Source organism: Solanum stenotomum, chromosome 7 (genome assembly GCF_019186545.1).
Source record: "Solanum stenotomum isolate F172 chromosome 7, ASM1918654v1, whole genome shotgun sequence".
In the NCBI taxonomy this organism is placed as follows: Eukaryota; Viridiplantae; Streptophyta; class Magnoliopsida; order Solanales; family Solanaceae; genus Solanum; species Solanum stenotomum.
The window spans coordinates 44,265,587-44,277,284 of NC_064288.1; the positions used below are offsets into that span (position 1 = coordinate 44,265,587).

At 35.7% G+C, this 11,698-nt stretch overlaps 1 protein-coding gene across 1 annotated transcript in view; it reads left to right on the top strand.

Moving 5' to 3' along the window:
• Positions 1-6,622, top strand: part of LOC125869933 (uncharacterized) — a 25,836-nt gene extending 19,214 nt beyond the window's left edge. The window contains exon 2 of the mRNA XM_049550327.1: positions 5,815-6,622. Coding sequence (XP_049406284.1) covers positions 5,815-6,375 — 561 coding nt within the window. The 3' untranslated portion in view covers positions 6,376-6,622. The remainder of the gene's footprint in view (positions 1-5,814) is intronic.
• Positions 6,623-11,698: the final 5,076 nt, after the last annotated feature.

The window sequence follows — 11,698 nt, forward strand, 5'->3', positions numbered from 1 at the left end:
TAGAATGATAACTATTATTGTATGCAAACTCAATAAGAGGCAAGTGGTCATCCCAACTTCCCTTGAAGTCTAGCGCGCACGCCCGTAACATATCTTCGAGTGTCAAAATTGTTCGCTCAGCCTGGCCATCTGTCTGAGGGTGAAAGTCGGTACTAAGATTAACTTGTGTCCCTAATCCTTTCTGGAAGGACTTCCAGAAATTGGCGGTAAATTGTGCTCCTCTATCAGAGATAATAGATACTGGGACACCGTGTAGCCTAACAATCTCTCTAATATAGAGCCCTGCATAGTTTTCGGCCGAAAAAGTAGCCTTGACTGGAAAGAAATGGGCTAATTTTGTTCGTCTATCAACAATTACCCAAATAGAGTCAAACTTGCGATGAGATCGAGGTAGTCCTGTAATAAAATCCATATTAATTGCTTCCCACTTCCACAAAGGAATGGCTATCTCCTGAACTAGCCCAGCGGGCTTTTGGTGCTCAACCTTCACCTGTTGGCAGTTAGGACACTACACCACAAACTCAGCAACGTCCTTCTTCATCCCCTGCCACCAATAGATCTCCTTAATATCATGGTACATCTTCGTCGAACCAGGGTGAATAGAATAACGGGAATGATGTGCCTCTTCCATAATTCGATGTCGAAGCCCTGCAACATTCGGAACACACAATCAACCGCTATATCTGAGGACTCCATCTTTTGCTATATCAAATGTTAAAGACTGTTGATCCTGAGCCTTAGCTCTAAGCTGCTCTAAGCTAGGATCCTCTTGTTGTCGTGATTTTACTTCTACAACTAGAGATGATACGGCTGTATCCTGAATTGTGACCCCACTATCGTCTGCCTCTAATAATCTAACTCTCAAACTAGCCAACTGATGAAGCTCTCGCACTAGCTCCCGCTTCTCAACACCTAAATGGGATAAACTACCCATAGATCTTCGACTGAGGGCATCGGCTACTACATTTGCCTTTCCTGGATGATATAAAATATCCACGTCGTAGTCTTTCAGTAACTCAAGCCATCGACGTTGTCTAAGATTTAACTCCTTCTGTCTAAATATATATTGAAGGCTTTTATGATCTGTGAAGATGTCAACATGAACACCATACAAATAGTGTCTCCAGATTTTTAATGCATGCACAACTGCAGCTCACTCTAAATCATAGGTCGGATAGTTCTTCCCATGTTTCCTCAACTGTCTTGAAGCATATGCGATAACCTTACCATGTTGCATTAGAACACATCCCAACCCAACCCCAGAAGCATCACAGTACACCGTATAGCCTTCTGAACCCTCTGGCAATGCTAGAACTGGTGCTGATGTCAACCTGTCCTTTAGCTCCTGGAAACTATGCTCGCAAGCCTCAGTCCACTGGAACTTAGCTGCTTTTTGAGTCAGCTTCGTTAATGGTGCTGAAAGTGAAGAAAACCCCTCTACAAACCTTCTGTAGTACCCAGCTAACCCCAAGAAACTACGAACCTTAGTTGGAGTCATAGGTCTGGGCCAAGTTTTTACGGCCTCAATCTTTTGTGTATCAACCGCAATACCTGCATCTGATACAATATGGCCTAAGAAAGCGACAAAGTTCAACCAGAACTCACACTTAGAAAACTTTGCATAAAGTTCTTGATCTCGAAGAACCTAAAGGACTGCTCGCAGATGATTTGCATGCTCAACTTTTGAACGTGAATACACCAAAATATCATCAATAAAAACAATCACAAACAAGTCTAAATACGGCCTGAATATACTATTCATCAGGTCCATGAACACTGCTGGGGCATTAGTTAATCCAAAAGACATCACCAAGAACTCAAAGTGTCCATATCTAATTCTAAAAGTTGTCTTTGGAATGTCTTTCTCCCGAACTCGTATCTGGTGGTAACCTGATCTTAAATCAATCTTCGAGAAGCACTCAGCACCTTGTAACTGATCAAACAAGTCATCGATCCTCGGAAGGGGATACTTATTCTTTATAGTCGCCTTATTCAGCTGTCGATAATCGATACACATTCTTAGTAAGCCATTTTTCTTCCTCACGAATAACACTGGTGCACCCCATGGTTAAGCAGTAGGTCTGATAAAGTATTTATCTAGTAAGTTTTTCAGCTGACCCTTCAACTCTTTTAGTTCAGTAGGAGCCATTCTATAAGGAGGGATAGATATGGGTTGTGTACCTGGTAGCATATCGATAGCAAAATCAATTTCTCGTTCTAGAGGGATACTAGGAAGTTCATCTAGAAATACATCTAGAAACTCATTAACTACCGGAATAGACAGAAGCGTCGGTGGTTCTGCATCTATATTATGAACACGAACAAGATGATAAATACAACCCTTAGTAATCATCCTCCTCGCCTTAAGATAGGAAATAAACCTACCTTTTGGCGTTGCTGTAACGCCTTTCCATTCCCGAACTGCCTCTCCTGGAAAGTGGAATCTAACAATCTTTGTTCGACACTCAACATTAGCATAACAAGACGCTAACCAGTCCATACCCATAATGACGTCGAAATCGACCATCTCTAACTCTACGAGATCTACAGAGGTCTGACGGTCTATAATTTCTACCGTACAACCTCGATAAACTCTCTTGGCAACAATAGACTCACCAACTGGGGTAGATACAATAAAGGGTCGATCTAATGACTCTTCTACTATACATAACTTCCCCGCAATAAATGGAGTCACATAAGACAGAGTAGATCCAGGATCTATCAAAGCATAAACACAATGGGAGCAAACAATCAATGTACCTGTCATAACATCTGGTGATGACTCTGAGTCCTGTCGGCTGGCTAGTGAATATGTACGATTTTGGCCACTACTAGAACTAGATGCTCCCTCTCTGCCTCTGCCTCTACCTCTACATGCTGAAGTCTGGGGTCCACGCCCTGTAGACTGTGCTGATGAAGAGGAACCTACTATTAACCTGGTCGACTGACCTATACCACCCTGACCTATGGTCGGACAGTTTCCCCACACATGCCCCTCCTGTCCACAAGAATAACAACCTGTGGAACCCTGTTTACACCTCCCGAAATGCAGCCTACCACAAGTTGCGCAACGCGGCGGTGCTGTCCTAGCCTGGCCTGAGCCTCTCTGCTGATGAGAGTCTGATGCTCATGAGCCCTCACCTAGGCCTGACTGTCCCTGACTATAAAATCTACTACCCTGAAACTGCTATGGTGGAGGTCTAGGTGGCCTAATAAAATATCGGGGTTTGGGACCACCCTGAAAATCTCCCTGCGAACCAGCGGGCCTAGCCCTCTTCTGTCTCTCTCTCTCGTATACTGTAGATGTCGGCGATCCTCTATGCCCTGTACGAAGGCCTGAATCCGCGAGATATCCATATTATCATTTAGCGCAGCGGTAGAACAAGCCTCGACATAGTCTGAGTCAAGCCCTCCTACAAATCTACGCACCCTGTCATGCATCATATCAACAAATGCTGGTGCATATCTAGCCAATGAATCAAATCTCAGCCCGTACTCTCGGACACTCATGCCACCCTGTCGGAGGTTCAGAAACTGGTCCACCCGGCTATCCCTAATCTCTCGAGGCAAATAGTGATCTATGAAAGCTTCTGTAAAGCTATCCCAAGTGGGTAGAGATGTATCTTTTTCCCTAGATCTCTCCCAACTTTCATACCACAATACTGCAATATCACACAATCGAAATGCTGCTAACTCAACTTACTCAGTCGCTGAGGCATGCATGACTCTGAAGATCCTATGAAGCTGATCAACAAAGTGTTGAGGGTCTTCTCTGCGATCTGTTCCTGTAAACTGTGGAGGATTCAAGGCAAGAAATTTATGAACTCTCGAACTTCCGGGCCCTTCAGAAGGTCCGGCAATATCTGGCGCAACTGGTTGGCACTGTGCAGCTACTAACTGTGCTAACATATATACTGCACTCTTGAAATCCTGATCAGATGGAATAGGAGGAACTAGAGGTGGTACTGCTGGTGGAGCCGGAAGTCCTGTAGCCCTCGGAGGCTCCTGAAGCTGTGGAAAAGCTATAAGGGGCTGAGAAGATGTCTCCCCCCGAGTCTCACAATGGGCCACCTCCACTTGTGGTACTTTGTCGGTACCCTCACTTGCAGTTGTATCTAGCCCCTGACTAGTTGTGGTCTGTCTAGTGTCAGTCATCTCTATCTGCATACAAGTATCAATTATAAGCCAGAAACCTCAAACCTTAAGACACCGCTCTATAGCACGAGGTGAGCAAAAGAAGGATAGTCATTGACACTCAGAAACTACCCTCTCATGCTAAGATCAATTTCAGGCGTTCTACTCGCCCGAATTAAATTTCGTAAAGTCGTACGGGTTTCTTAATGTCTTAGCTATCTATTCATATGATCGAATTCATCATTAAATCTCCCAATTGTTACCAGATTTATCTAGACCTCACTGACTCCGACTTCGTCCAAATCTAGACTAGGTTGGGAAATTCCGAGTTACTACGAAAAAGTTTTCCGGCCCAAAAATTTTCCCCGATGGCTTTTCTATAACAACGGAATCCAGTCGTTACACATATCTTTTCCTATGGTTTCCCCATTGTGCATACACAGGCTAAGTACTACTACAGGCAATAACATGCATACCTATACCTATTAATGGACAACACAAACTATCTTAATAAGGAAACTCAAGGCTAAACAAGAACTAGAACACCACCCCCTAGTCATTATCTCGTCTCCCACCTTAACAACAATGAATAACAACCTATAATCCTACAGACTCCGTGCCCGAAGGCCTACGCATGAAACTCCGAACATCTATAAGATATAATGTGGAAAAAATGGTCTGACTTTTAGTTGAAGGAAAGCTAGCCAACCTGGACGTCAAGCATCAACTGATGAACCTTACCCATGAACTTCTAACTGCGTGAGAGCATACCATGATGAATGAGCACAAAATTTCTTAGGTTTTCACCTTCCTTGCGCTGTAATCCTTCACCCTCATTGCTCCCTTGCCTTAGATGTCTTTAGAGGGTTTTTGGAGCAGCCTTCGTCTATTTTTTTTCTTTTGAAAATGCGAGAAATGTGTAAATACAATTTGATTTTTGACCATATGGGAAAAATCAAATTGAGCCAAAATCATCGGGTGCTCAAATTTAATTTAAATTCTTGCACCGTATTTCCATAACTTCGGAACTCCGCAGGAGATGCATTTTAGTAATGACTGATCGGATCGTTACAATCACCTATTGTTCTCTTTTATATTATCTTATTGCGTAAATTATTTTTCCTAGCAAGTGTATGTATGCATGGAAGTTCAACTCATTAACCAATAAATATTCATCGATGCTCAATGGTGTATGTTTTTTAATAATAAAAGCTATATTTACCTGTTATAATAGATAAATTGTCTTACTTTTAAAATTACAAATCTTACTTTGATGAAGTTTTACTTGTAAATATCTTTCAAATAATTTAGTACGTGTATATAAGTTAAACTTTGCAAAATATGTAGTCTACTTGTTTTAGAATTTTGCATTTTCACATGTATATAAAATGTGTTTTCTTTTTCTATTTGAAACGACTGATTAATTTGGAAATTTTGATTCATCAGTAATAATATTCAACATATAATTTAATTAGTTGATAAACAACTTGGAGATCAAAACCATATAATGCCACCGAACCTTTTCCTATAGTCCAATTGCATGATTAAATGAATTTATTTGGTATGTTCATGTCCCTATTGTCATTAATTTGAAAGTGAGTGACCACCAACCTTGCTATGGACACTAAATATACTCAAATAATTCTTCTATATAAGGATCTTCCTTTAGCCAAACTATAGTATATCTCCACTAAATTTTTTGAGTTCCCAAAGTTTGTGAATACATATATCTTTTCCCTTCCTATTTCCTTGGCTCCTTCCATTTACATAGATTCCAAACCAAACATGAATTCCGAAAGAGAAAACAATAATAAGGCCATAGTGAAAACTCTTTATAAGGCATTAGCATGTACATGTGGTGACACTAATAAAAAAGTTACCGGTATTATTGTTGATGACTTAGAATGGTGGTTTCATGGACCACAAAATTGTCACTATATGATGAAACTTCTCACTGGAGAACTATCTAATAATAATAATTCTTTCAAGTTTGAGCCAAGAAGTGTAGATGCTATCGATGATCGTGTTATTGTTGAAGGATGGGAAGGTGCAAAAGCTTATTGGGTACATGTTTGGACATTTAAAGATGGTATTATTACTCAATTTAGGGAGTATTTCAATACTTGGCTTACTGTGACGGAGTTGAGGCCTATGGGTTGGCTGCGCTCCACCACACTGTGGCAGAGCCACCCTCGAGACCTCGCGAAACGCTCACTTCCGGGGCTTATGCTCGCAATTTGAAAGTGGTGAACGGATGTGTCATGTCCTGTAGTACTATATATATAATCCGTTAGGGAAAAGAAAGCAAGGAGTGTTTGCCTTCTTCCTTACCTAAGTGTGAAAAAATGTTAATGTTCAAAGTTTGGTTACATATCCAACGGACAATTTGATGAAATATTGTCCCATTTTAATGTAGGAGTGTTTGACTTGGCATGGTGTTTAAGAAAAGAAGGGAGACTTTTGAAAATTGTGGTTTAAAATAATTGTTATTATTTATTTGATTGTAAATCATTTGTTTTAAAGTTAAACGGTTTCTAACTATTGTAAGGTGACATTCTTTTTGGGGCGAACTAAAAAAGAAATTAAAGGGTGCCACATGAAACGAGATGGAGGAAGTACTTTTTTTTTTACAACAAACCAAGAAAATCTAGTCCTGATATAATAGCCAACTAGCTAGCCCAACAGACGAGTATGTCCTAAACAAATTTCATGCGATAAGCTTGATCAAAAAAATATATATAAAGTTTTGAACCTTAAATCCTTAGATAGGAGATCTCTGCTCAACTAATTCAATCATTCCATTGTTAATGAAATATTGTACTTATGAATGGCTGGTTAAAGATGTTGTATTCAAATTTCATGGCAGGACAGACCATGTGGAATGATATTTTTTGGCAGCTTTCTTTGGCAATCACTTTGGACTTTGGTCTCCACAAAAGTTGAGCATTTCGTGATTAATGAAGTCAATCGTTAATCCGTGTAACATTATTGTGACGATTATATTTAGGTATCTACAAATTTGTACAAATTTGCCTTTCCCTCCCTATGGACATAATACGATCGGTGGTGACGTGGTGTCTTTTAGTGTCTCCACGTAAGTTTTAAGTGGGCATTGATCATGTCTATTGTGAAATTTAAAATGAGATATTTTTATTTTTAAAGTGAAAAATAATATTGAAATCTAAGTTATGTTTGATCATAAATACAAATTAAAGTTGTCATTCTTAAAAAGAAATTTTTCTCAGTGAAAATAAATTTTGTTATATTTCAAATTCATAAAAATTCAAAACTTTAACTTCGAGTTAAATCTTGAAATTTTATACCCAAACATATTTAAAAGTAAAAATTAGGCAAATGACATAGTATAAGAAAGAAATTACTTCCTTTCCCTACTTTTTCATTAATTACCAAAAATCCCTTTTTTTAGTGTTTTTCGGATACATAATATAGCAGTGTGGATACTTAATATAGCAGCGCGGATACTTTAATTAATAACGGGCAGATACTTAAATTATTAAGTTGTTAGCAGCACGGATACTTAATTAACGGGCGGATGCATAATATAGCAGCGCAGATACTTTAATTAATAACGGGCGAATACTTAAATTATTAAGTTGTTAGCAGCACGAATACTTAATTAACGGGCGGATGCATAATATAGCAGCGCAGATACTTTAATTAATAACGGGCGGATACTTAAACTAATAAAGTATCCGGTTAAGTTGAATTGGGGAAAAATAAGGGATTTTTGTATTTTAGTAAAAAAGTAGGGAAATATTGAGAATAGGTAAAGAAGTGTTGTGTATTTAAGTAAATTTTCCTATTTAAAATTCGGGAAAAGTTTAGGGGTGGCGACTTTTCCACTTATTATTTTCACCAAAAGTCGTTTCTTGTTGTTACACTTTGCTTTACAGTGAAACTCCTTCCGTCCACTTTTAATTATCATGGTTTTCCTTTTTAGAATCAAACTATAAGAATTTTGACTAACATCTTATCAACGTATTTTTTCATCATATTGATATGCAAGAAAATGCAATGTATAGTACATTTCATGTAGTTTTTGAATACCTAAGTTTTTTGTTTAAAATATCGAATAAATATAATCTAATTTAACTTTGAAAATTAGTTAAATTGACTTTCGAAAAATGCAATATAACAAATAAAAGTGGACGTAGGTAGTACTGTATATTCGACTAATTATTTATTGCCATAATAAACCACAAGTTTGCACTCCATTTAAAATTCATGATAAGTGCTTTTAGTTATAAAATTCTGAGTAAAAATTTATATCGGATATTATGTATCTTTCCCTAACTTATAATATTCTTTGATAAAAAAATAATTATCAGCATTGAATTTTCAATCAAATATTTATTTTACTATTTTCTTTCAAAATTGTTATACCCTTAACTGAAAGTTGGAATATCTTAAAGTTACCATAATTAATTATAATTATATTTAAATAGTTTAAGAATATTTTTGACGATTATAGTAATATTCATTGGACATTTGGACTGGTCGTATATGTGATAGAAGGGGTCCTTATCTAAATAAAGGGTCCTTTGCTATTGAGGCAACAAGAAAAGTGCATATTGCAATTCAAAAGGATTATTAATACATGCATATTACTATATATCTTTTGATTATGAGTATGGTCCATTAATTATTTGGTTCAATGAATTAGGGATTACGAACTAATCATGTGTTTAGTTTAGGACCAGATTAATTAAATTTTCTATTACTGTCAAATCATAAAACTTCGTCCTATTCTCTCTCAGAATACACTCAGGTTAAAGTAGCTTAAGATACAGAGTAAATATTTCAAAAAGTCATTTAATTATAAAAGCTATGTAGTAAAATCATTGAATATTATTTTGTATGTATAAAATTATTCAACTTAGGATTTTCCTCTTATAAAATCATCCAATTAAATTTATTATTAAAAAACAAACACATTTTAACCCCTTTAACATTTTGGATTTGGAAAAAACCCTTTTTATATTTTGAATGAGACAATAAACTACCTTAAATCTTAAATCAATTACTAAAAATAAATTAAATTATTACATTTATTTTTAAAATGTAAAAAGCAATCCTCGAGTTAATTATTACCATGAACAAGAATACAAGGAGATTGGAAGAAGGAACAGATCAACAGAATATGAAAATTGAACGTGGAATCTTTTAGTATTTGGGTAAACAAAGTCATAATTTGTAATTTTAGTAGATTAAATGTAAAGTCCAAATTACCTTCTATTTTTATTTTTCCTATTTATGTAGATACCTAAATTTTATTGGAGTAAAATTCATAAGAAATTTGAATTAAATCTATGTAATTTGGGTTAAACAAATAATTTGGGCTTTACAAATGATTAAGTCCATTTTATTGAGTTCAAATTCAAGATCCATTCTATCTTAAAGCCCAAACTTATGCCACATGTCACAGAGGCTAGGCATCCAAGACAAACAAGGTGACGCCACATGTCCAATTGAGGCAGTAGTCCTAGTCAAATTCAAGAACCAATCATAATTCGTCAAGTGTCAAACTGACATCCTTTGACCAATCACAAGCAACCTTGTTCACCCTACAACTATAATAGGGGATATACATGACACTCTAGAGGGGATTATGAAAACACTTCAACAAGCATTCTGCAAGTATTGAAAAAAGTTACAACATCAATTGCATAGTTCTTCAAAGTATTGGTCATCAGAGTTCTTCTCGGAGATCGACTTGAAATGATGAAGTGCTTTCCGGCGTTCCCATAGATCAAATACATTTCAAGGAGGTCTACATCATCCTACATTCGAGAAATACGATAATAAAAACTCTCAAATTAGAAGAGAAGAATTAAGAGAATAACATAATTGTACTCACAAGATTCATCAATACAAATCACATATTCTTTTTATATTCATTTTGATTGCAGTTAATTTTCAGCGCTACGAAATTTTGTTGTGAACAAATTTGGTATGCTAGCAGGATAAATTCTGCTATTCATCTCTTTCTCTTGCAAATCAGAAACTATAAAGTCAACAACTACAATGACCTTCAAAAAGAGTATGGATGTTTCATGCAAGGACTCTACTAATGTCGTATCTGCTGATCTCAGTCAAGTTGACCCGATTATTCGACGTAAGTTCAAGAACAGTGGGTTAGATCAATCTGAATACTTCACTTCTGTTGACACCCAGTTTTGACCGACCTATAACCCTTTTCGAATTGCCATTTGATTAAATATGTATTTTTTAAAATTATTTCTCTTTACTGGTTTGAAATTCTAGTTAATTTTATCTAAATAATTATATATTTTAATATTCATAATTTACAAATATTATTGTTATTATTATTATTATTATTTTATTTATCGATTGTCGAATTTGAAATAATTATTTTACTTATTTATTCAAACATCTTTAATATTCAAGTGTGTTTATTTTATATGAAAATTACTTATAAATTAAATAGCCAACTTATTTAAATATTAACCTCTTCCACGGAATTCATTGCAACTCTAGCCTCTTTTACTCAATTCCTATGTCAATTCTGACCTTCATTCCAATTGCATTTCGATTATAGCCATTTGTTTATTTCAATTATAGCCTATTTTATTCTGAGTCGTCCATCATCTTGATGTTTATTCAAAATTAAATCAGTCATTCATCCATTTAAATCCAACGGCTGAGATTTATTAATCACATTTATTTTCCTATTTTAATCTCAAAAAAGACCCCAAAGCTCACTCTTTCTCCTTCCCTAAGGCAGAAGGAACGCCCACCATCTCTCTCGATCTCCTATTTGTGGTAATTGATCGTTTTCTTTTCTTAATGAGTATTTTAAAAAAAAACAATTGTGACTAATCTTTGGCATTACTTCATGATTTATTTCCTTATAAGTATTATTACTGATTAACTTATGGTAATTTTCTGATGTGAATAATTAGTTTTCTCGTTTCTTTCTATTATTATTAAATATTTGTCATAACTTTCGAATTAACATTATTGTTATGGTCTGTTTGGATTTAATTGGTTATAATTTACTTGACTTTAGGGATTTTTTTTTTCATATAGCTTATCTGAAATCATGTGATAATTGTGGTACTTGTTTAATTTTGGTATAGTCTGATTGCTTACCGTTAGTTGATTAATTTTGCCTTAGTTAAGGAAAATCTTATTATTAATTACTATTTCCTTAGATTAAGCAAAACACTTTCTTCTACTTGTCACTTGACACGCTTTTTGACTCTAGAAAAACACTCTAAAAGAAAAAAGGGAAAAACTATTCAAGCTTTCTCTGTTTTGTTGTTTTGGCTCATAGCAAGTTTATCTGCTTAGCCGGTTAGTAACCTTTATTAGCATTATTTTATTCTTGCATTCATCATTATTTACTTTAAGCTTATGATATGCAAAATCTTTGTTTGAGAATCTAGATGATTAATCTTGATTGGTGTATTCTGTGGGGTTTCGAACTAGGTGAATATAACATGTTTAGAATATCTTAGAGTTAGCCTTATGAGTTAACTATTCGTACATAGCATTTAAAATCATGTTCTATTATCTTAAT